This window comes from Rhopalosiphum padi, chromosome 4 (genome assembly GCF_020882245.1).
Source record: "Rhopalosiphum padi isolate XX-2018 chromosome 4, ASM2088224v1, whole genome shotgun sequence".
NCBI classification, from domain to species: domain Eukaryota; kingdom Metazoa; phylum Arthropoda; class Insecta; order Hemiptera; family Aphididae; genus Rhopalosiphum; species Rhopalosiphum padi.
In genome coordinates this window covers 469692-496497 of record NC_083600.1, presented here as the reverse complement: position 1 = coordinate 496497, position 26806 = coordinate 469692, and the positions used below count along the sequence as shown (strand labels likewise).

Here is a 26806-nt window from a genome sequence, read left to right as displayed (position 1 = left end):
GCTACACAAGTTTAGTTTTAAAAATCACTGTTCAAACAATTAAAAGTAAATCTTATAAATCTTATACCTATACTATACTTAGTAGACTGTAATTTTGGTAGACCTCATATTCAATGATAGCTTAAAATGCACCTATATAAAATAGGTAATTTTCAGGATCCTTGTTCTATTTTTAGCTTAGGTTGGACATATAATTTAAACATTTCTTAATGGTGGACAAAAAAATAATATATTTAAATATATTACTAGATTGATGTATTATCTAGGTTAGTTATATGAAATCACTTTCACATTTTCAAGTTTTAAATATTTGAACTTATACAATAATAATATATAGCAAATTCATAGTATTCAATCAATTTTCCACATAGGAATGTTGATAATAGTTGAAATGTGTTAGATATTTTGAATTTTTGACACTACTATAAGTAGGTACTTACAACACAATTAATACAAATTAAATAAAAATAACATATAATTATTAATTAGTAGTTGTAAATATAATGTTCATGTTGATTAAGGTTTCTATTGGGTATTTATAAATACAGCAGTTAAAATTAAAATTTGTCGAGACTGTAAAATCAACAAAAATTCTCAATGACAACTAATATGTAAAATGTAATTTTAAATTAAAACATTATATATTAATATTTTATTATCTACTCATAATGATAATTTTACTTAAATGTATTCAATTATAATATTGTTTGTTTTTAAGTAAATGATCTACAAAAATTATAATTATAATATAATAATGTTTATATAACTGTTAAAAAAAAAAAATCATATGCCAAGTGGGAAGGGAAAAAATGCATAAGCTGTAACAATGTTATAATAATTAATTTGGGCGCTGATAAGAGTGTTATACATAAACAATTAAAAACATTAGTTACACGCAATTATTGACATAGCTTCTGCAGCGAAATATTTAACATCTACATCTGTATCTGTATTTAATTTATCCAAAACTGGTTTAATTTGAGATTTCACCGCAGCACTAAAAACAAAAATTAATTTTAAAGAACTCAACTTATATTTCAGTAGTTTTTAATATATTTGGATAGAAATACATACGATTGTGCAACAATTGGTCCAATTTTTTGAAGTGTCTTGGCTACATTGAAACGTACATTAGCCACGCTATCACTTGCCATTGATAATACAGTTGGTAACATTGTCTTAGCAGTTATTTCTGGGCCACATACTTCAGCAAGCTCCTACAAATTAATATAAATATATTTGTGTTTAAAAAGCAATACATTTAAGTACACAATTGAGTTTCTTTACATTAATGCAAAATAAGAATGTCATTCGGTGTAAATAATTTGGATCTCTCGCCATAACTATGACTTTTGGTATAACAGACGTTTGAGCCCACTCAGCACCAAATTTCTCCACCAACTTTTTCAAATTTAATGTAGCAGCTTCTCGTATAGCATATACTAAATATAAAAAGAATTATAAAACAATATTTTAAAACAAAAGTCAAATCATAAAAAGGGGAAAATTACAAGAGCAAAATTGCATAATATTCAATAGAAAATATTTTCTATACTAAAATATAAAAATTATGGCTTGTTGCAAATAACCAATATTGATATGAATACATTAGTTACTTGTTATCATAATATGCATTGCTACTTTATTAAGTTTAGTGTAGGAATTATACGTTTTTGGAAAATAAATGCAATATATTTTATTGTGTAAAAATGAAGCTTAATAAAATATTAATAACAACAGCATACTATAGATTTTAACTATCAACACTAGTTAAAATCTATAATCAACATTGGTTCTAATAAAGTTTGTTTAGTCGTAAAATATTATTATTTATAAAAATGTGTACTATGCTCATTATAATAAGACACTAATAATGGATTACTAAATTTTATTATTTACACATTTAAAGATAGTGTCCATGTAAAAGTATGTAAAAATGTATAATTATTATACAACCTATAAAATGTATAGTGGGTCATAATTCAAAGTATTACATATATTTAAAAAAAAGAAAACCACATAAACATTCTATACATGGGTTAAAGTAGTAACAGATGTGAACTGTGATTGTTTATTAGAACTTCACTTGCTAACTAGACATTCCAAAGGTGCAGTTTACTCTCAATTCTAGCCTTTGTGAAAACAATATAATCGTTATCAATTATCATAAGTCTAAGGACTTATAAACAATGATAATATTCCCAAAAACCATATAAATTACAAACTTAACATAAACACATAGTATTTTATGGCTTTTATTTAAATAATGTATTAATAATCATTATTTATTAGTTATTATGGTTAATTTTTATAAAAGGATTAAACTAAAATAATACTTGAATTAGAAAATTCATTATAGTAAATTAATCTCTTGTACACATTCAAAATATTTTAATCGATTCATATCAATAAGACATAAAAAAAAGTAGTATCGGTCAAAATCACAAGTTAACCATAAACCATAGATTTTCAAATTGCACCGCCCCATTGGATATTTACACCAGCGTTTTCTAAAGTGTGTTCCGTGGGGCAATCTCAAGGGTTACGTTAGATGTATGTGATAATTGAGAAAATTATTTTATATTAAATTTGGATTATTTATATCATTAAAAATTATTAATTTATATTATTTAACTTAAGGATCCCGTAGTGATCATAAAAGTTTGGGAACCGCTGATTTACACAATAGGAGCATAGCATGTGATTTGGTACCTAATAATGCGAAACGACCACTAGGTTTGAGACGGTAACCGGCCACTTTTCATGTTGCTGACTATAATTAATGGTCATAGTTTTTTGTTTCAAAACAATTTAAAAATACTATCAATAATGGATACTTAGTATAAATCATATTATAAAAGCTTAATTATTTTTGATATATATTTAATTTTTACCATGATCGGTAAGCCAAGTCATACACAAACTATTGAGTTTATCATCAAAGAACTGTACGCCTAGTTGACTTGCTAATAACGGCATGTATTCAATTATTGCTAAACGAACCCGCCATTTAGGATCTTCAGCAAGTTCAACAATAGCAGGTAAAAGTGTTTCGGAAAGCTAAAACATTAAACAATAAAAAAAAAACTATATAAATTTCAATCAAAAAATAAACTTAATACCCGTTGAATTCCAATAACTTCATTAACACAATCCAAATTTGAAATTATATTGAGACGTACTTCAGGACATTCATCTTTTAACTGAGTCAAAAATAGTGGTAACAAATGATCAAGAGTTCTAAAATAAAACAAAATTTTATTTAAAAACTGTAGACTCTACAGTGTAGAGTATTGATTATAATATAATACAAGTATATTTATTACCTCTGTTTTCCAAGAATTGGAGATAATCCCATTATTACAGAAGCTAAAGCTGATTTGACATGTTGATTAGTGTCTGCAACTAGTCCTTTAACGACAGGTAAAATTGATGTCATGATAATGGAATCAACTGCATTTGAAGTTTGTGCAGCATTTGGATCATTCAATAAAGCACCAGAAGCAACAGGAGGACAAAGATTACGACAAAAATCACACACTTTATTGGCAGCTGCGGCTCTCACTTCAGCCTCAGTGTCACGTAACAATGATTGAAAAGTTGGTACCAAGTCAATACGAGTTATTTCAGGTCCAACAGCCTTTTGTAACTAAAAAATATTTTTATATCATATAACAATAACTCGATTAATCATTTAGTGTTGATTATTATAAGTACCTTAAAATAATTTTTTTTAAGAAGACGTTATACCTGCATGCGTTGTCTCTGTCTTACTAATGTAGATCATAGCAAATTTTCGTTCAGCAGAACATATTTTGTGATGTTAGCTTTAATAATAGAGTAATTTACCTATCATCAAATTTAAAGGTAATAATATTATCTAGGGCATATCATAGGCTTTTATTGATATCTTAATTTTTAAGTTAGTTTTGGTTATGTAAAATATTAAAACTTTAAAATGCTCATAACTTGCTTAAAAATTAAAATACCAATGAAATGCCCTAGATAACATTAATACCTTTAAGTTTGATAATAGGTAAATTGACTCTAATATTAAAGCTACCATCACAGAATGTGTTCTGCAGAACGAACATTTGCAATGATCTACATTAGTAAGACAAAGACAACACATGTGGGTATAACGTCCTCTTAATTTTACTTTTTAAAAACTTAATTTTATAAAAATAAAAAAACTATTGCATTTTAAAATATCAAGTATATATACTTAAATGGTTTAACCTTTATGTAAAAAGAAACATTTAAGACTAGAAAAAATTGATACAATAATAAAATAATGAAATATTCATAGACTGGTTCTGCGAATTCAAATCGGATCCATGATAGAGTACTGGTGCTATAGTAATAGTATAAACTATAATTATATATTATAAAAATGTATATCATATAACTCTATTTGCACATAGGTTACTTAGTCACTTAATCACTCCTTCTATCTTGTCTCCAATACATAATATAAACAGGACCTGTCATAATGTCAATGGAAATATTATTAACTATGGAGAATGTTAAAAAAGAGAAATGACACCATAGATAATCATTCATAATTATAATATATTTTTAAGTAGTCTAATACTATTTCAATACTCAAAACATAAAATTATTATCATATTATGATTTTGAAGTTATAATATTATTTGTTTAATATGTTTAATGTATACATATACAAGTACTTTAGAACTATGAAATAGATGAATAATAGTTAATAAAGTAATTATGACCAAATAAAAACAGGATATATTTAAACGTTTAAATAATATATCTAAAATTGTAAAAGTTGAAAAAATATATAATTCATTATGACTACTTTTTATATAAATACCTCAGTAAATTTATCAGCAACCATATATCGTACTCTCCAAGAACTATCAGAAGTACATAAGCGCAAAGTCGGCATCACTAAATCATTCACATCTTCATGTGTAAGCAATGAAGCTATACTAACACAAGCTTCAATAGCCAAAAGACGAACAGAATCCTAAATAATTAAAATATTTTTAAAAAGTGTATTACATTTAATTTTATAAAAGCTGAATAAATAAGTACCTGTTCATCTTGAGCAAGTGATGAAAACATAGGTATAAGATCATTTTTTAAAGAATCCAATTCAACAACTTTTGCAAATTCACCCAATTTTCCAGCAGCAGCTCTTCGTACCATAGGAGTATCATCTTGACACAAATTACGGAAGAAATTGCGTAGTTCAGCTATAGACAATGAAATAATTAAGAAGTTTAACCTTAAATATTTAAAATGTTAAATTTGGTAGATAATACATTTTATATTTTTTTATTAATAGTAATACATACACATATATTAACATAATAAAACTTACATTTGATCATTGGATTGACACGGGAATAACAAACTGAAAATAAACCACAGGCAGATGTACGTGATGTAAACCAATCACCCGATGCTAAACGAATAACAAGACTAACAAAGTGATTTTCAAGATCAGTCGGCGAGTGCAACACTGCTATTTGACGCAGTGACTCAACTGCCTTATCTCTAACAACTGTTTCTTCAACTGTAGCCAATGATTCCAAGGGAGGCTACAAAATACATTTGTTTAATTTATTAACAAATACATTTAGCATTTAAAAAAATAATTTTGTTTTTAAATAAATTACCAATAGTGTATATGCAAAGTCCGGTCCTCCAACATAATTGGTAAAATTTCCCAATTGCTCAGCTAATGCTAACAATACTTCATCTTCGTCATAAATAGTTTCAGTTAAGAATGGAATAAGCTCTACTCTAGTACGCTCAACACCAAGTGCTAAAGCAATTGTAGAAAGTTTCTTGATAGAATTCAAACGTAACTGTTAAATTTGAAAATAAATTAGTTCACAATATTACTAATAGCATTATAATATGTTTAAGAAATAGACCCATTGATTAGATTATTATGAAATTTTATTAAATATATTAATAATTTAATTAAAATACTAAACCATTTTCATTGACAATCAAAATACTCAGTAATCAATACAAGAACAGTAGAAGTAAATAAACATTGAATTCAATTAAATAATTTGGTAAATTAGAAACATTCAAATTTAAAATTTATTAACTGATTTGCATTATTAGTTTGTAAAAAAATTATTTAATCAATGCATGTCAAATCAAATTTAATAATAGTAATAATTTATCATACCTACTATACCAAATTAAGTAATCAACAAATAAACATTTAACTTGAAATAAGAAATACAATTTAACTTGTTTACAAAGTAACAAGCTCATCACAATAGTTTTCAATATGTTCAAAAGGAAACAATAAAAATGTTAGTTTTCTCTATTGTATTTATATTGTATTATAATTGTTACAATATATATACATATATATTTGTATAAGTAAAATAATATATGCTTAAGTAAGAAATTCACTCTCATTAAATAGTAACTATAATAAAAGTTGAGTTAAGATATTAAAATCATAACATAATATACTCAGTCAAACAAGAGAACATGTCAATTTTGTATATATTCGCATTACACTGCCATCAAGGCATCAACACTGAATCTACTATGGCTGTAGATAACAAGAGAATGCACAAAAAAACTGATTTTTGTCAGATCATAACATATTTTCAAATTGGATAGAGTATAGTATCATTTGCTAAGAAATATAAATATTTGGTTGTCTATTGTACAAAGATTCAATGTATGCCCAATGTCTGTTTACTGTAATATAATGTACATCTTTACAATGAAATAGTTAATGAGCTAAAAACACATTCACTAACACATTTCTCAAATAAAAAAACATGAATACCTAGAAAAATATTATACCAACAAATAATAAAATAATCATTGTTTCCTATTCCTATGATTAACCAATAAAATAGATAATGGATTTACTATTATTGAGAACTAAAATTTAACCTGTAAGGGCACCAATCATAATTATATTTAAATATTCTCCTCAAACCAAATCCAATTTAACTGAATATCTGAGATAGAACAAAATAAAATACTAGGGACACATTATGTCCATTGGTATAACCGATAAAAAATGTTCTATCGGAATTTGGATTTAACGGTTACTGGAATAGTTGACAATATGATTAATAAATATGGTATTAAAACTATCTATAAGCGTGATGTGGGAACTGAGCATTTCTTATTTTTTTTAAAATTATTTTAGCGTACTCCTTACAATTATATCCTAATCAATACGACACTTAAATTTTCAATAACCCACATTTTTTTAATACTTCTACTTTCCCTTTCTAATTTGTTTTCCATTTCAAGCACTGCCTATGTTTTTTTTTTAAATTTACAATTTAAATAATGTAAAATTCTGTACCTGTACGTCTTCATTCTTTAATTCATCTATGAGCACAGCAATCGGATACAGTGATGTGTCTTCGGGTGCGGGCTCGCCGGACGGCAATGTAGTTGCAGCCATTTGTCGTCTGTACAGTATTCGCTAATTGTTGACCGTCAACAGGACCAATTTATATTTAAATGTCTATTCGAATCGCTAAAATGAAAAAAATTATAAAAATTCACCGTACCTACACGAAAATCAAAACAAACGGGATACAGGGGAGACGTCCATTTTGATTAAACCTTTTCATGGAATGACATCGCCTGCTGCTCGGTTATGGTTCGCCTGGTTGAGGTTATTTGTCATGGTGGAAACGATGTCAGACAAGGCCTCTCGATGAAAGTCGGTGGGGAGAGATCAATAACAATAAACAGCCGTGCAAGGCGGCAATAACACTGGCAAGGCTGTTGATTGCCTGGCGCCTGCTATCAATAAATTATCAATTTAATATTTATCATCTTAACATTCTCAGCAGACAATATTAAATTACAATTTAATTTACAAACATGAATCATGATCAAGTATAATTTATTTCGTCAAGATTGACAAGATTACAATTATCTTGTATTCCTAAGTCAACTGTCAACAGTATTGTGTTATATAGGCACTAGGTGCCTATATAAGCTTGACAGTTGAAACTACGATTTAAAACTTAAGATTCTCTTTAATTTTTAACTTAAATCATGCTCAGAATACAGTTTATGCATTACTTGTAAAAATAAAATCAAGAAAATCAATTTTTTTTTAAGGACAAACTATCATAGACTATAGATTCATACTATAATAATTATTATTTATTAATTTTATTTATTCCGTGATTTTTTTTGGTCTACGATGATTATCTCGATTCATTGCTCTCAATACTCGTCCACATCGTACAATTTAATGGTAAATATTCTAGACAATCCCCTACCTTGGCTAAATTATGTAGGTAGTATAATATATAATCAATGATATAACAATAACTTACGATAATTTAGTACCTATATTAAAATATACTTGTCACTTAATAGTGGCATTGATTTATATTAACTATTAACTAATAATGTATCATCAAATTATATAAGTGCATGGAGTGTGTGTCGCCTTGAGACGGTGTTCGACTTTTTTAACCTTAGAATTTATATTTCCTAAACATGTGTAAAAAGGCTTTATCAATATTATGTTATTTTCTTTTTAATACAATTAAGATTTTGTTTAGTACCTATCTATTCATCAAATTTACTGATCACGTTATTTGGGTCAATAGGAAAAAGATAGTAGAATAACAAAAACACATAATATTGAATTACATATTTCAAAGATGTTAAATGATAAAACTAGAAAAAAATATGTTACTACTTACTAGGTATGATAGATTTTAATAACAATAATAAGTTAAGCATAAAACAAATTTATTGACTAATAATTATATTGTGTATTTGTATATTATATTTTATTACCAAGTATAAACTGCACTTATTGAATATAATTCTATAATTGTATTACAATTTACTACCTACATCAACTTATTATTTATAATTTAATTATTAGTAACTTATTAGTTATTATATACTAGGATTTATATTTTAATTGTTTTGAAATGTTTATGATTATTGTTATTTATCTATTACCTATTCAAAAATTCAAATATACACACACACATATATATATATATTACTTATAATAAATGTTGCACCTATTCTAAGTAGAGAATAATAAATAGATACAGTGGCTTAACTAGAAAATAGGAATTGTTTAAGGGTGGGGGGGTCAAACATTTTTACTTAATTTGTTATCTAAATATAATCGTAGTAATGGGCGATTGTTGGAGAGGGCAAGACTGTGAACTTGCCCCCCCCCCCCCTTTGGAAAAATAATATAAACTTAAAATTTAATAAGTGTTACCTTTTTGAGAATATATAGCTCATAATTTGAAGAAAAAAAATTGGCTCCCCTTTAAAGTTTTTTTTTCTTATGGGCATCTATGATCATAGTTAAATTCATAACCAGGACTCGGAAGTTATAGCACTAAAAAAATTAATTTTTAACGCTTAAATATGCCCATAAAAACATTAATATCAGCGCTATAAATAGCACTGAAAATTGGAAAATTTGCAAAATAAAATTTTCAACAAATTTTTTTAAACATGAAATTTAAGATGTATTTTATTTTACAGATTTTTAATGTTTTTCGTAGAATATGATGGTAGGTATCGACAGGAATACGACTGCAGCACGATAATACAACGAATCCAATGATAGTGCGATAGTACGATGTGATTGACATGATTTTAAAATAAAACAATTTGTTTTCGTTCACATATTCGTAACTAAATTTAGTTTTTAAAAATATGCCCATAAACAGCATTTTTAACTCCAAATTAGCAAAATAGCTACAATAATATATTATATAATAATATATTTATGTGAAAATATACCCAAAAATAGCACTAAAAACCTTAAATTAGCAAAATAGCAGTAAAAACCGTAAGTATGCAAAAAATAGCAAAATAAAATTTCGTGTATGACATTAGAGAAATGTAAAACATACATATTTGTATCTAACTTTGGATGTTATAGGACGAACCAAGAAAAATATGCATTTGCTAGAACTTCCGAGCCCTGTTCATAATCAACAGATTACTATAAAAAATAACATAAATAATAAGTTATAACTAGTGCACGGATGTTGTCGCATTTTCAACTTTTTTTCTACTTTTTCAATTAATTGCTAAGTAAGTTTAAAATGCATGTCATGCAAGTACGAACTAAAATCTAAAAGTTTTAAGTGTAAATTTTCTGCAATTTTTAGATTTTTATTGCAATTTTATAGATATTACTCAGTTTTTTTTACATAATTTTACTTTTTTAATAGTTTTTAAATGGTTTTACAAAAATGTCATGAAATTAAATTTCCAAATTGCTTTAATTCTGAAGTACATAATGTTTTGATGTATATTGCAGTTTAAATGACTTAATATTGTCTATTGATATTATTGTAATGTATATTCGAAACGGTAATTGGTAAAAATACCCGTGGAAAAAATACCCGGTAAAAAATACCCGTAGATTAATTTTAGAATCATATCGGTTTCGTTATACTGCGATTTTCGTATTTGCAATGCGTACAGATAAGATTATACAAAAATAATTTATGGTTAAATGCAACAATATTTATGTACATATTATTTATAATTTTTTTACTAATAAGTCAGTCTAATATAAAATATACAATAAGGTAATGATAAATAAAAATAAACCTAAATTTATGAATTATAATAAAACGTTGTTATTTTTAATATTTTAAGTGCAATTTTTGGTATACTTTAATGCAATACTGCAATCAATTTTACTAATTTTTTAGTACTACAACATCCATGCCCTATAGTTATAACAGTTAGATACACAGTACACACATATGGGTTATTCGTTGATTTTTTTAAAAAAATTTGATATGTTTTGACATGATTGAGCTGTAGTGTGAAACGTTTTTGATTTGTCACGTATCACCTTTTTTCTTTTCGAATTCATAATAAAATTTAAAATTTAAACAGTCTCTGGTTAAAGGCCACACAAACAAAATGTATAATATTATTTATGATTTATGTTTGATAAATACGATAACAAATCACAAATGATTTAGATTTCAAAATACATTAATTATAATGTATAATATTATTTTATTTTAAGTTTTATTAGATTAAATTTAAATTGCGTAAAAAATGTAAATGTTCAAATTTCAATGGTGGGAGGGGGGGTCCGCTGAATAAATAAGTATAAACATCAAATGGTAATATTTATATTATTTATAATATAAATATATCATGGCACCTATTATTATTTAAATTTTGTTCAATAAACATTTTGGGATCAAAACTATCAGAACCACAAAACATATTAAAACCGTAATTATTACTTCATTTTATGTATATTTACGGGCAAGCCTTTTTTACAAATATAAATTAGACATAATACATAAATAGTAAAAAATTTAAATAAAATAAAATAAAATACATACATAGCAGTAATAAAATAATATTAAATATATTCTTATTCTAAAAAAGAGGGGTCTGAATAAATTTTTTAATTGATTACGAATCAGTTCAATTAACATGTAATTGGTTGAGTATCTAGGAATGTGAAATGGAGTATTAAGACGGGTTAGGTGAGTTAGTTTGGTTGAAAAGGAACTCTAAAATTAATTAAAAGTTGAAAGAGTTGGTGAATCAATAAACCACTTAATCATTTTTTATTAGCATTAAGTCAATCATTTACCAGTAAAGGAAGATAAAGTTGGTTGGTGATAGGCATGTAGTAATGTTCACCATCACTATATATTTAGTTTGTGGTATATTTTAGAAAAAATCCAACAACATTTATTATAAATGTATAATTAATAAATTATATCCTAATAATTTAAATTGGTTACAACTTCAAGTCCGTAGAAAACTATAATCCTGGTTCTGTGGTTATTCTATTTATTCTAAGGTAACTCAAATACACGAATGTTTTACTGATCTTGCACATATCATTAATTTTAAATAATACATAATAATTAAGATATTTAATAAAACTCATTAAAAATGGCATGTAAGATCTTTTATACCTACATCTCTGTTCACCGAAAATTTAAGTTTTTATTGTTTTTAACACTTATAATTAGAGTACTTATACTTAGGTAGGTATTAAAAATAAATTTATCTTGTATCGAAATACTTTTTTAGGGCATCTTACTCAGCACTGCCTATATGTCCTTATTTCTAATAATATTTTGTATATTATAATAAATAAAATAATAAAAATATAAAAATCAACAATTCATTTTTCATATTAGTAAAAAAAAAATTATTTAATCTTGGTTAGTTTGATATCGGGTAATGATTCTGGTCGCAAAATTAACTGTGCACCTATTTTTATGTCATCTTGACTTCCTAATGTTTCAATTTTCATCTTTCTTACAACAGTCGATATTATAGTTTTCATTTGATGCATGGCAAATTTTTGTCCTAAAAATAAAAATTTGTAATATTAAAATAAAAATAAAAAATTTAATTATATTTATCAAAATTTTGAATAAATGTCATTACCAATACAATTTCTTGGACCAGCACTAAATGGTATGAAGGCATAAGGATGCCTATTGATACTGTTTTCAGGTAAAAATCTATCCGGATCAAATGCCAAAGGATTTGGAAAATGTTTTTCCTCTCGATGAAGTAAGTATGGTATTACTACAACTACTGACTGTGGTGGAATTGTATACTCCCCTTAAAATGTAAGTGAATTTTTAAAATATAGAATAATCGATAATTATGAAAGTTTCTGCATAGTATATTTGTATTAATATTACACAAGTACACAACTTACTTATCTGAAGATGTTGTCTAAGCTTTCTGGTAATACCAGGAACACTTGGATATAGTCTTATAGTTTCCTTTATTACTCGATCTAAATATGTCATAGATTTAAGATCTGCCATAGTTGCTTCTCTATCGCTATTTCCAAATATTAAATATAATTCTTCCCTTACATTGTCCTACAATATAGATTAATTTCACACAATATCATTAAGAATAATATATTAAGTTAAGTTTGTAAAATTTTTTTTTTTATTTATTTATTTATTTTTTTTTTTAGAAGAAAATAGACAATCTATATCATATCATGGACATAATGAGTATATGTGCGCTAAGAGAGAAAGAAAGAAAAATAATAGAGCATAAAATAGATAATTTGGGGGAAAAGCCACCCAGTGATGAAACTTTCAATTTAATTTAAATCCAGAGGGATTTAATTTTAGTTTATTTATTCGTTTTTATTTTGAATGTACTAGATCTCTGCACCAATTACGTTTAAGTCGCCTAGGAGGGCTACATTGAGGGATGATAAATTCTTGATGAGAGGATTTGAATGAGTAGAAAAACGGTGATGAAATTTTCTATAGAAACGTTTGGCTTCGTCATGAATAGTTTTTAGGTTACAATCTATGTGCAGAGTAAGATTTTATATATATGGAGGGGCATTTACTATTTTTCTTAATGTTACGTTTTGAAAAGTTTGTATCTTATTTAGATTGGACTTTTTAGCATTTCCGATTTCCCCATAGCTGGAGCCTGTATGTCCGTATAGGTTTTAATAAGGATTTGTACATAAGAAGTTTAATATTGGCAGGGATGACCTTGTTACTAATTAAATGTTTAAGCATACGAGTACGTAGCCTATTGTTTAGGGATAGTCTTTTTTCACGTATGTGTTGAGCTCAAGTTAAACGTTTATCAAGCGTTAGACCAAGGTATTTTACTGTGGTAGAAAGTTTGTAGAACTTAAAATAATTTACTTGAATGTCTTGATGCAATCCCAATTGTATGAAAACCATTGTCATGGCAGTTGATGATGTGTCATGTCCCTCAAATAAAAATGTATCAACTTCTTCTCTGATATCTGAATCTGTCATTTTTTCTGGATTTTGCTTTGATATTCCAATTAGAAGATCAAGAAATGATTCTACTCGTTTTTTCCCTGTAATTCAACCCTCAGATATTTAATTATGTTATACTTTTGAGTTAAATAGATTTTATTACCTATAGATGTCTATATATTTTATAGATACCTATAATTATTAATTATTTAATTGCTATATTTAAAATAAAAATAAAAATAAATGTATTATTTTTATACCTTACAATTCAGTTATAACAGTCGAATAAGTGTAATATATTAACATGGACCCCTATTTAGTATTACCTAGTTATAAACTTTTAAATTATAGCACTAGCATAAAAATAAAAAATGTAATTTTACATTAATTACACTAATGTAGTGTAACTACACATAATTCACATCCTTGTCATATAATGGGTACCAACCTTTTGCCTGTTACCTAGGACAATTATGTTGGAAGGGTTAATAGAAACGGAAGCAGTCCCTATTTTTGTGTGCAGTATACGAATGACAAATATCCGAAAAAAGTTTATGTTTACTCGTTAAAACCCTTAAAAAATGTTTGTCTAAATATGCTAAAAAAAAAAATGGTTAAGACGTTAAGTGTGTAGTAGCAAAATTTACAAAAAAAATAGGGATTAAACGGAAGAGGTCGTCGAACAGCAATTATTCCCACCACACATTTGGAATTTAACACTTACGAGTTTTAAATGGTCAAGAAAGAAATAATAACCATACTGAAACATCTAATAGCCGGCCAAATATCGAAGTGGGAGTTCAATATCCTAAGTACAAGCTGGGTGAGATATATTTTACAACCAACTTAAAGCAAGTAGAGTCCACTTAAAAAAACTAAAGAAACTTATTGACGCGGATAAACGTATTTTAAAAATTGTTCAAAGTTATGACTCTAGAAATAACATTTAGATATTTTAAACAATATATATTATATGCATTTTTGCGTTTTATAATAAATATAATTAGTATAAATAACTTATTTTTATATTGTATTTTAATTGTTGGCGTAATTACTATAATAAAAAATTTGTTTTAAATATATTTTTAATTTTATATAATAAATAATTTGTATACTGACTTATTTTATATTAATTTTTGGCGTATTCTAATAAATATAATAAATATTATAATATTAATTTTACTGATTTATTTATATATATATATTTTTTTTATGTCCAATTGTTCTCATGTCTAAACTCCAAATGGCCACGTCTAAACGACTACGTCCATTTGTCGCATTTTTAAGGTAATTCGTGAAAAATTATGAGTATATTAGTTCATTAATCTTCGAATATTTTAGCTTAAATTTTCTATTTATAAATATTTATAATTTTTTACAAATTGTGCGTTCAGAATAATATATTTAACTTTGTGAATTGACATATTATTATCAAATATGAAGTTAAGAATATTATTTAGGTTCCCTGATAACTTTTTAAGTCATAGTCATATACTCATATTCATTTTTATTTTATATAATGATGATTTTATGGTAATTTTAATAAATACAAGAAAAAAATCAAGGCTCAATTCCAAATGGAGCTCCACTCGGTGGTGTATATAGGGAGGGGGGCCTAGGCCTGGATCCCTAGTGCAATTTCAGATTTAATCAAATATTCAAATGTTGAAAAATTCTTAATTTACTATATATATATATAATATAATAATAAATATATATTTATAAATTAAAATTCCCCTATTTGTATTATTTATGTAATAAATGTTCTAGTTGTATATGCAGCCAGTGAAAATAATTCCTATATACGCCACTGGCTCCACTTATTGCTCCCCACCCTCAAATACACCATAGAAGTCAGGCCCTTCTAATGAGGTACCCAACTAATAACATACTAACTATTAATCAATATTTATATCAACATAAGTATTATATTTTATAAGATATTATGTATTTTATAAAATTTAAAAGGTTAGTTACCAAAACTTAATTCTTCAGTTTCTAAACAATTAATCGATTCAAGTTTAGCTCGTTTTTCTTTGATCACCTAAAATTTGAAATATGCATATAAAAATATTATTTTATTATTAATAATTGTTATTCAACTAATATTATATCATATTTTAAATTTGTTCTTACGTTTTCAGTAAATGTATGTAAAACCTTAAGCGATTTATTAAAATCTCTTCCATTTTGACTCAGGTTAAAAATACTTTCATTCCAAAGCCAAAATTTAAATATTCGTTTAATCATGACATCAGTTACTCTGAAATGAATAAAATATTTTAAGTACCTAAGTATCAACACATTTTTTTAATTTTTCACAATTTATACATACGTATTTATTGCTTTGACATATTCTATAGATTTACCCTCCTGAGATCGCAATTCAGTTCCCATTATTGTGTCTATAACAATAAAATATTTTCATAAGTTTTAAGTTTTAATAGTTTAACCAATAACCATATTATAATAATTATTAGTATGTGAAACTTATCGATCGTATTTAAGATTGGTTTTATTTATTTTTTATATTTTAAAGTCTTAAACTCACCACAAACAATGTCTAATGCACAAAGTGTCATATAAGTATAAATAGATACACGCTGATTGTTACTAGCCATATTTTCAAGTTTTTTTGTTAAGCACTGAGCATGTTTATTAAACGTAGGGATATACGTTTCCAATATTTTAAAATGAAATGTATATGTCAGCAGTTTTCTTCTCGTTTGCCATTTTAAACCTATATTAAATGTATATAATATATCAATTATTCAAAGTATATATGAAGGTTCAAAAGTTGTATGAGCTTTGGGCTTTTCTTTTTTAATTACTTCCACTTGTTAGAAGTCCTTTATTTAACCAAGGCTTAAGCATTCCATATTCTGGTCCTTTATTTATATGATGTGGACTGGATAATAAAGCCTGTAAATATTTATGTATAGGTACCTCATTATTTGATTAATTTAATATAAATTATACAAAACTAAGCTAATTCTTTGAAGTTTAAGTTACATCTAATATATTTTTATATTTTTATATTTTTTTTAAGTCCGATGTGTATACAATATTAATTTTAAAAATAAAAAAGTAAATAAGTACTTTTATGTCGTCTGGATCGTTTAACAATACGTATGAATGACCCAATATATTCATATGTACCAATGGCCCATGCTGCTTTAAGATACTACTAAAAAACGGCAAAACATCTGAAAATAATAAAACATGGTTTATGTACATATTAATATAATAATATATTATTCATTGGATTCCGCTTAATGTGGGCACGTTGGTACCAGCCCTGTTTGCCCACATTAAGCTGCCAAAAAAAAAATTATAATATCAAAATAGTCAACAAATCCCTTTCTGTATGAATTTTTATTTTTTTCCAATAAAAATGTACTTATTGTAAAAAAAACACCAGGATAATGGGAAAAATATTTAAAAAAATATTCAAGTGAAACTACCCCTAAAAGTTTATTAAAGGTTAATTTGGGCACAAAATTAGTTTATGATATATTTTAATAGTATTATATACTTAAAAATCTATACTTATGTTTAAAATATTCTGGACAAAAAGTACTACAAGATAATATTTTTTTTAACTAATATTGGTAGTAATATCATTAGTATCAAATTGTTATTGTTATAACATAAAGAGGGTAGTTTTTCACTTTGCACAACAATAATATTTTCAGTTGTTTATTTTTCATCTGAATTCTAAAGTTCACAATTTTACCACTAGGTAGATGTAACTTACATAAAAATTGTTCGCCTTTTTGTGCCGAATCTGGTCGTATATGCAGTAACGTTGTAAGTTTATTTTCAACAATAGAAATTACCAAAAACTAATTTGTGCCATTTTTGGTTAAATATGCAAGGTTTTTAAGGTTTAAATAGTAATGCTTTTTATTATACTTTCGATAAACACAATCTCATGGATACGACTAAACCCGAATAAATTAGTCATTTTTAAATATATATGTGTATATCCTAACACTATGATAAAATAAAAATTGACCACATAAACCGAAAACATATGACTTATAAGGTCAAAAACAGATATAGGTACATTTTTTTCGTTTACTTTCATATTTATGTAGGTAAATATTAATTAATTTGAACCATATATAGTAACACTGATAATTACTAATAATTTTCCAATTTTAATATATAATAAATGTAAGACGATTTGCATTTAAAACAAATATACAAGTGACACGGCCCTAGCGCCTGCGCTTCTCCTCAGCCGTACACACTGCCACTCTGGCCCATTAAAAAGACAATTTAAAATAAATGATTGTCATAAAATCCTAGATTTATTATAGAGGAGAAAAAAATTCTTATCTATGTATAGAAAATAATTACATAAACATTTCATTTATATTTAGTCACATTATCACAACTAGAGGGGTGCATATGAAATGTATGCACTCATTACACCCAAATTTCAAAACGCCCATCTATCAAAACCTAAGTGGGTGACAATCATAAAATAAAAACTTTTCATAGCATATAAATATATTTATTTAAATACCTCGTAATACACATACATATATATAGAATATAGATAGCTGATTGATCGACATAGTATTACGACGTATGGTCGTAATCGATTAACAATAAAGTACGAGTATAAGACAAGTATAATGTATATCAGCATGTAGTATTATCAAAATTAATTTACTTATTATTTATAACTTAACCTCATGACTTAAAGTATTTGCTAATTTTTATGGATTAACTTAAAATGTAGCAGAGTTCTATGGAAGTGTATGTAATGTTAAAACACGTTCAATTATGAAATTTTGAAAGTGCTTTTTGTTGTTTTTTCAATGATTTTTTAAAAATATGCTTATTTTCAGTTTTTCTGATTATTTTTGATTTTTTGACCAGTTTTTCTACTATTTATGGTTTTTTAAGAAAATTCCTCGAAAAATCTATAAACAATGAGGCAAAATGTCTAGAAAGTGAAATTAATTTTTTTTGTAATATAAAGATTTATTTTTTTATTTTTATTTTTTAGTTAGAAACTTTTCCTAATCATTTTGTTTCAATATTTTTTGTAGTGTTTAATCATATTATTTTTAGCACAGTTACAAATTATGTCTAGAACATACTTTATCATGTAAAAAGGAAGTTTTTTTTTTTAATTAAATATTTTTGCTCAAATTTAAGTTTTTTAATTGCTTATTTGAGTGCTTATAATGATGTTTTTAAGCGCTTATTTTAAAAATTTTAAGTGCTATAAGTCCCGAGCCCTGTCCATAACTAAAAAAATAACAATAATAGGCGCACTTGAGTACATCTCAAAAAAATAAAAATTCTTTTTCCATTGTATTTTGAAGTAAACATCAATAATTATAAAAATATATATAATATATTATATATACCTATAATACTGTGTATTGAGAAATATAGAAGGTAGGTACCTATTATATTCTCAGCTAAAATAAAATGCAGACTATTTTATATTCTTTCATTTTAATAACACAAAATATATTTAAAAAAATAATATGTGATAAATAATTAAAATAAAATTTCACAAATCCCAAAAGTATAATAAATTAAATTAAAACTACAAATTTCGGCCTTGGAGGGGCCATTTATGGGTAATATAATTAATTAAAAATAAATATATTATATATTATATAAGTAATAATAAAATTAATCAACACATCAAAAATTAATACTTAGTAAACATACAATAATTCAATAAACTATAAATATTGGTTACTATATTAACATTAAACTGCATTATATTGGATTTGATAAATCATATTTTAAAATACATTAATTGTTTTTTTCTTATACCTATCAACTTATCAATACCAATATTGTTGTAAAATGTTAATAGTTACTATATTTTTATAATTATTTGAAGTCTTAAAGAATATTTGTTTAATATACATTTTTTGAGTTATTTATTTATTGTTATTTTTAATATGATTATTTTATTAGTTGTATGCATTATTCGAAGATGGCCCAAGGCCAAAACCAGTAGTCTTGATTCGATTTATAACACTTTTATTATTTCTAAAATTGTATTTAAATTATTAATGCGAATATTATTTTATAAGACATACCAAGTATAACTCATCATTCCTATTTTACCAAATACATTAATTTCAAAATTAGTTTTATTTTAAATTTAAGTCACTGTGCATACTGATAGATAGAATTTATCTATAGGTAGGTACAATTATAATTTAAACATTAGTACCTACCTTAAGTCCTTATAGGCTTAAACTGTTACAGTACCTATATTACATAAATTTATAATTTTTATGTACATTCTTGATAAATTGAACTATTTAAGAGAAATTAAATACATCTGTTTAATAACATATTGATCGAGCCAGCTATTGTTAAAACTTATAATTTACAGGAAGTATAAAAAAACTCAAAGTATGTGACTATAATAATAAAATATTACAAATAAATTATAACATAATTTGTACAAAAATATAATATTTAATTTTAAATGATATTCAAGTATACAAGGTCAATATAAAATTATTATTCTTCTATGGTCATATTGATTTTTGTCACAAACAATTTTTATTTATTTACATGTTTAAAAGTGAATAAAAACATTACAATAATATGAATACGAGTATATAATAAACAATCCTATACCTAGTTAATATTTTAAAAAGGTTTTATTACTTTAGAGCCTTTTAAAATAGTATAAATAATAATACCAAAGTAAAATTTAGTTAAATATTTAAGCTTCTTGTTAAGTGTTAACAAATAATGTAGTGACAACTTATTAAAAAAAAAAAAAAAACATTAATAATAAATTTAAAATGCCAAAAGAAGAAATTCAAATCTGAAAGACTACAAATTTATCAAAAGAAGTCCGTGCAAATAAAATAGTAATGGTAACAAGCTATTTAATACCATTACCATGATTTAAGATTTTAATAATTTTCCAATATACCGTATTACTAAATTCAAATTCAATATTCACTAGGTGTTTTAGGTATCTATATACTAAAATATGATAATATTTTATATATTATAAAAAAAACATATAAAAACACATTTTCTGTATTAATCTCTATATTCAGTTACTTCGTATTATTTTATTATTTTATTATTTATAATATTAATTTATTTAAATTTTTAAATATATAACTATTTTGATACAGAATTACTAACGTTTTCTGTGTTTTTTAAAGTTCTAAAAGGTTACGTTAGTAGAGGTGACCGTGAACTCCATTTGTGTAATGAGGAAAAACACGGACTCCCTGTATAGGTATTTAATATTATAAAATATAATGAGATTACGAAAAGTATGTGTTTATATAATTTTTACCACTTAAACTAGAGTTCTGAGGAGCTACGTATTGTTTTACCAAAAATTTTAATATAAAATAGCCTTTGGGGTTCAACCCTCACTAGTCACTACCTATATACATGCCATCTGACATTTTAGACTCTGGGTAAAGTAAATAATGTATTAGTTTTACAACTATGTATATTTTTTTTTATGAATGTGACACTATCGCTGTGAATGGAGTAAGTCAATCATAGAAAAGGTTTCCACAAAATGAAGTATCTATACTCACTATTATATTCGGTTAGTTAAAAAAACTTTCGCTATAATTCTTGCATATAACTTAGAAATAAATGCTGACTTACTGTAAAACGACATGAATAGGTTCGTGGTGTAATGTGTAAATAGCTTAAATTTAGACATATTAAAAAAAAAAATGGTTTATGTAAAATAATAACACGAATTATGTTAATGATTAATAACTAAAGAAATTAGATGAAAAGCGTTGTTTTTCTTAATTAAGTATCCAATTTTGTCAAAATATGAACTTCAGATGTCTAGGAAATAATAATTGTGCTTAATATGAACTTCCGATTATAATGAACTATTGTAAGAACAACTTTTAAGGAATCTATTATTTATAATTTTCTATTTTTTTAAACTCGAATCTTTGAATCTAAAATCAAATATCATCCTAAACAAATACATTAATCATTTTTCTCAGAATCTAAAAACATAAATTTATAATATTAGATTAAAATACCTGATTACATGTACCTTTATTAAATCGGATTTTTATAAGATATAAAATTTAAATAATAATATAGGTTTCTACATTATACTGTAAAGGAGAAAGTTTTAAAATAAAAATATTTATATCGTTTAGTTTTAACACGTATGTGTAATATTTTATCAAAATCTTCTGTTTTCATCAATCATTTGTAAAAAAAAACGTCTACAAGATTAACCACATTAAATCAAAATTTTAGTAAATGCTTATAAAATAATAAAGTTATATAATGGTAAATTATATTATGTACATGCTACATAACATTCTTTACATCATACAGCGGTATAGCCGTAAGTATGCACTATATATACATATACTACGCGGGTAAGTGGTAAAATCGTATTACCAACTAAAAGCGCTAAAACTATATTATAATAAATACACAACACATATTAAATTTATCAATTATCATGTAGGAACAAAAATGTTTACAGGAATTCTTAATAAATTAAAATTATATTAAAGTGTTACTTGATACTATTATCGAAAATGATTCTGGGCAGAGTCTTGTTTTACCTGATAACATTGAAACCTAGGTAAAGTAATATGGGTATTGATAAGGTCTGCATTATTTCTATAATTAGCTAACTTAATAGTCATAAGTGGCATGGAAAAGATAAATTAGTATAATGTTTGATATAATTTTTTAAGTTGGTGTACAAATTGAGATAACAATAAATGTTAAGTATTTCCAAAAGATGCACTTGAAAAATGAAGGTGCTTGCACTTAGTAATCATTCAGCTTATAACATCATACAAAGAAAAAACTCTGTCTACTTTACAGTTATTTCGAACATACCTTGTCATTACATAGATTACTGTAGAAGTCTATTAATGTCTAAAAATTTGAATTCAATGATACTTAAATTAAGGATTCTGCGGATTGCGGAGATAATATTAGAAGCAAATTATTTTTCTTTTATTAATATGGTAATTTTTTCCTAAAACAACGCAGGTATTAATACATATAACTTATATAAGTCAATTATTATGTATAAATTATATATTGTATGAATAGGTTGGTGAAATAAATACAGCTGAACAATTTTCAGCTATTTTTAAAACCTCATTTTGTAAAGAAAATCAATTTTTACGTACCTAATACAAAAAAGTTTCAAATTTCTATGGTTAATAAAAAAATTTAGTTAATATTTATTTTATTATATTACTATCAGTTAATTAATTACAACAACACAACTAAACCATTAGAGAAAAATATAAAAATCATCATATTCGTATAAATATTCATTTTTATCATAATTCAGATTTCCAATGCTTGCGTACCATTATCAATAATAATACTATAATAGTAAAAAAATAGTAGTAGTAATATTAGTAAAATAACAGTAATTAATAAATAGTATGTATAATATCATAATATTATATATATAATAGTACATACTTATTATCATGTTTTTTAATTGCTTTAAAAAAACTTATGAAGAACCTATTTATGTAGATATTACAGTTATTTGATTAAGAAACAAACATTTTTTAAACAAAATAATAAAATAACTAAAAATGTAGAGAATTTAAAATAACGATAGATGTCTCAAAAAGAACTAAAATATTTTAAAAATATACGGTTATCAATTTACTACTTAAATTACTACTAAAAAAGTCAAAATATATTTATATATCAATAAAATACGATAACTGCAGGTATTATATAAAATATATTTTCGTATTGTTCAATTATTTTTTTTTTATTCCCATCATTTTTAAAAGTATATGGTACTTTTAACTCTTCAAAATATAAAATTGATCATTTTTCTACCTCCCGGATACCCTTTCAATTCTTAAGATTAAAAATTATTTTTTCTAAAATAAGTATTTACTTTAAATATAATACAATTATACTGCAGACACAAACAACGTTGTAAATAATAGTATAGGTTCTACTGTTTTACCAAAAAGAAATATATATATATATATATATATAATCACGATTCACGAGTTTAATACAACGGACTCATCGAATAATGTACGTAAAGGAAAAACATTGCTTAGTATAATTAACTGCGAGAATCGCACTTACGCTTCAATCTATGATATTAGGTAATCATATTTTTATCAAATTTAGACTAAAACTAAATACAACTTATATTAATCAGTGTAAACGTTTTTGTTTGAAATGTAGTTTAGAGAAAGTTGTAAACATTTTCTATATATTAAAGTAAATTGCAATTTGCAAGATATATTAAAGTTTAAAATTACATTATACATTAAAATTAAAATGTGAAGTCAGTTATTATAATATTGAATTTTACTAATTAATTAGTTCAATACAAATTTGTATTTACCAACAATAACTAATAAGTAGGTGCTTATAAACATTAGAAATACATTATTGAATACCTATTTACTTATTATAAAACAATACAATACGCTATGGGTAGATAATTAGGTACACGTTGGGTTTGGGTCTAATTCGTGGCTAATTATAGGATTTTAATGCTTTTAAAACAACCTAATTACTACTAGGTTTTTAGAAATATAACTTTATTAAATTTTCATTAATTATATTCTATAACTAAAATTTATAAATTGTATTAAAAATGGAAATAATGAGTCAAGGCTCAATAATAAAATAAATCATACATTCTTAAATATCTATTATTATTTTAAATTCTATCAGTTATTCATAATATGAATAAAAATGATTAAAAAGTTACATACAACACTTCTATATTGATCAGATATTGGACACATTTAATGATTATTACGACACTTCACGTATAAATCCCATATAAACTATTTATTTTACGTTCTAACTTATAACAATTTAAACATTAAAATTATAAACATGTATCTAAATTCTAAATAGCAATTAAATATAAATAATATTTATTATCCAATAATATGTTGTATTATTTTTAAGGTTAACACTATCGTATTTAAAAAACTCGTATACCATATGAAAAATCCCAAAATTTGTGGTCACAAAATAACATAATGGAATTAAGTATAATAAAGTGATTAGAAAAACTCATATTCAATTTATTACAATTTATAAGTTCATATTTGAACATCATTATAATAACCGTTGTTTTGTTTTAATATTATAAATTAATTTAAGAGAAAACTTTGTTATTTCTCTTTTGATTGTTTAAAGGGACTATTATAACAAAACTTTCGCAGATTTAATTGTACCATATTATTGTGCTTGCTAATACTGATTGTACCTATCGTAAAATAAATGAATACAATACAGTTATCTATAGTATTTTTTAATAAAATATTAATACTATATTTCCATTCCAAATTTATCAATTAATAATATATAATATATATATACCTATATGTATACTTGTTGAAAACTTGCAAACACGAATTAATGGTTATTCTAGAATATATTATAGATATACTTGATACTTATTTGGTTATATATTATATATATATATAACCAAATATAAAAAAAATATGTTTTTAATATAAACCAATTCTAAATACCTACTTAAAAAAACCGCATTACATTGTAAAGAAGACTTACCAATAAATTTTATAATATAAGTAACCAACCTTTGGATTTGAGTGTAGATAGTTGATGAGAGAATTTTAAATCAGTCAAGTATCCTCGTGGTATGGATGGTAATTTTGCGCACAAACGGTAATGTTCCTTGGGTCTCCGAGCACAGAAACACGTTGTGAATATCAAAATCAAAATTATAAAAACCAATAATAAACTCAATAACAAAAAAATTGTCATGATGTTAGTAAGATAACGACGAAAGAATAAAGATTTCAAATAAAATAGGACCAACAAAAGGTACCTACGACCTACGTATAAATAGGCTGATGGTGTTATAGTAATTGAAATGGTTTACGAATACGATTGTCTCCTAAAATAATATTAATTATTTATTATAAGGAAGTGTTATTAGTGGCGGGGATTATTAATTCATTATGGTAACAAACATTAGGAAACTATCTATAGTATGACCCCCGTCACCACGCTATACTACTATATATTGCTGCATTGGTATCTTGTAGTCGTGGGTAATCTGCACACTTCATAATCTGGATAATCGGTCCATAAATATTCTGAACGTGTATTAAATTATTTTGTTTAGAATAAATTTATAATTTTTAAACGAGAGAACCAATGTACATGTGTATTTTTGTTGGGAGAAAAGTCGAAAGATGTGTAGCTATAAATAATAGAAAAACAAAAATTACAATAATAAACATGACCATGAAGCAAATCGGATGGTAAATATTCGGGTATAATATATTAATATGGTATAGTTTAGGGTAATCGCCTTTAAAAAAATGATAAACAGGATTAAAATAATTTTCCGATTTCGTCAGAATCTATTAAAAACGGAAATTCAACTTTTGAGGTGGTAAATAGTATTTACTAAATACGAAATTCATCTTTTCAAATCTTAGCCATTTAAATCTAAATTTAATGTTTTAGTACCTACTTCATCAGTATTTTGTATAAAATATTATTTATTACATTAATAATAGTTATAACAATACTAATGGAATGAAAACAAAAAATATACGATTTCAAAATCACATTTATTTTTAAATTATTTTAAATTAGATTACGATCGTCGCTCAGCGTAAAGCTATATATATGACTTACTTAGTTACACCGATATTGATTCTTGTAGTTATTATTGTTATTATTTATTCCGTATACGATAACGTCGATAACACAATTTGTTTGTCAACAAAATTATTTTATTCAAAATCAAAAAAATATATGTGTGTACTGTGTATATACATATTAATAAGAATACAGAACAATTGGATATTGAAAATCGAAAAAAAAATAAACAAAACAAAAATAATCCTGAAGGAAGTTTTGTTAGGACAACAGAACACGGCTGATATATTTCAGCTATAAAAAGCAAACGCAAACTTTTATAAAATAAGACATATATTTGATCACCTTAGTATAGTTAAATATTTATTAGAAAATGATATTGATCATGAAAATAAATATCGTGTGAATTTCAGTGACTGCAG

The 26806-nt window shown here is 25.0% G+C and overlaps 2 protein-coding genes across 2 annotated transcripts; both read right to left on the bottom strand.

Moving 5' to 3' along the window:
• Window positions 1–457: 457 nt before the first annotated feature.
• Window positions 458–7619, bottom strand: LOC132928566 (serine/threonine-protein phosphatase 2A 65 kDa regulatory subunit A alpha isoform). The gene is made up of 11 exons (XM_060993345.1): window positions 7334–7619; window positions 5652–5843; window positions 5354–5573; window positions 5065–5225; window positions 4841–4996; window positions 3327–3649; window positions 3123–3240; window positions 2895–3060; window positions 1288–1442; window positions 1075–1217; window positions 458–997 (listed from the first exon to the last, which is right to left on the bottom strand). Exons 1-11 carry the CDS (start codon window positions 7433–7435, stop codon window positions 886–888), a joined length of 1848 nt encoding a protein of 615 aa, XP_060849328.1. The 5' UTR covers window positions 7436–7619; the 3' UTR covers window positions 458–885.
• Window positions 7620–11248: 3629 nt separating this feature from the next.
• Window positions 11249–25659, bottom strand: LOC132928567 (cytochrome P450 4C1-like). The gene is made up of 11 exons (XM_060993346.1): window positions 25349–25659; window positions 16857–16963; window positions 16589–16679; window positions 16309–16497; window positions 16093–16162; window positions 15894–16020; window positions 15735–15801; window positions 13677–13858; window positions 12707–12875; window positions 12427–12606; window positions 11249–12345 (listed from the first exon to the last, which is right to left on the bottom strand). The coding sequence occupies exons 1-11, from the start codon at window positions 25533–25535 to the stop codon at window positions 12185–12187; spliced, it is 1530 nt and encodes a 509-aa protein (XP_060849329.1). The 5' UTR covers window positions 25536–25659; the 3' UTR covers window positions 11249–12184.
• Between the last annotated feature and the right edge of the window lie 1147 nt (window positions 25660–26806).

Bases quoted from the DNA above. Each gene is read 5' to 3' on its own strand.
- LOC132928566 (XM_060993345.1), bottom strand. From the start codon at position 7,435: ATGGCTGCAACTACATTGCCGTCCGGCGAGCCCGCACCCGAAGACACA. The intron at 5,574-5,651 runs GTAATTTATTTA...TGTATTTTGTAG, and splicing joins ACTTTGCATATACACTATTG to CCTCCCTTGGAATCATTGGC. The intron at 4,997-5,064 runs GTACTTATTTAT...TTAATTATTTAG, and splicing joins CACTTGCTCAAGATGAACAG to GATTCTGTTCGTCTTTTGGC.
- LOC132928567 (XM_060993346.1), bottom strand. From the start codon at position 25,535: ATGACAATTTTTTTGTTATTGAGTTTATTATTGGTTTTTATAATTTTG. The intron at 16,021-16,092 runs GTATGTATAAAT...TATTCATTTCAG, and splicing joins TATGTCAAAGCAATAAATAC to AGTAACTGATGTCATGATTA. The intron at 12,607-12,706 runs GTAAGTTGTGTA...TTACATTTTAAG, and splicing joins TAGACAACATCTTCAGATAA to GGGAGTATACAATTCCACCA.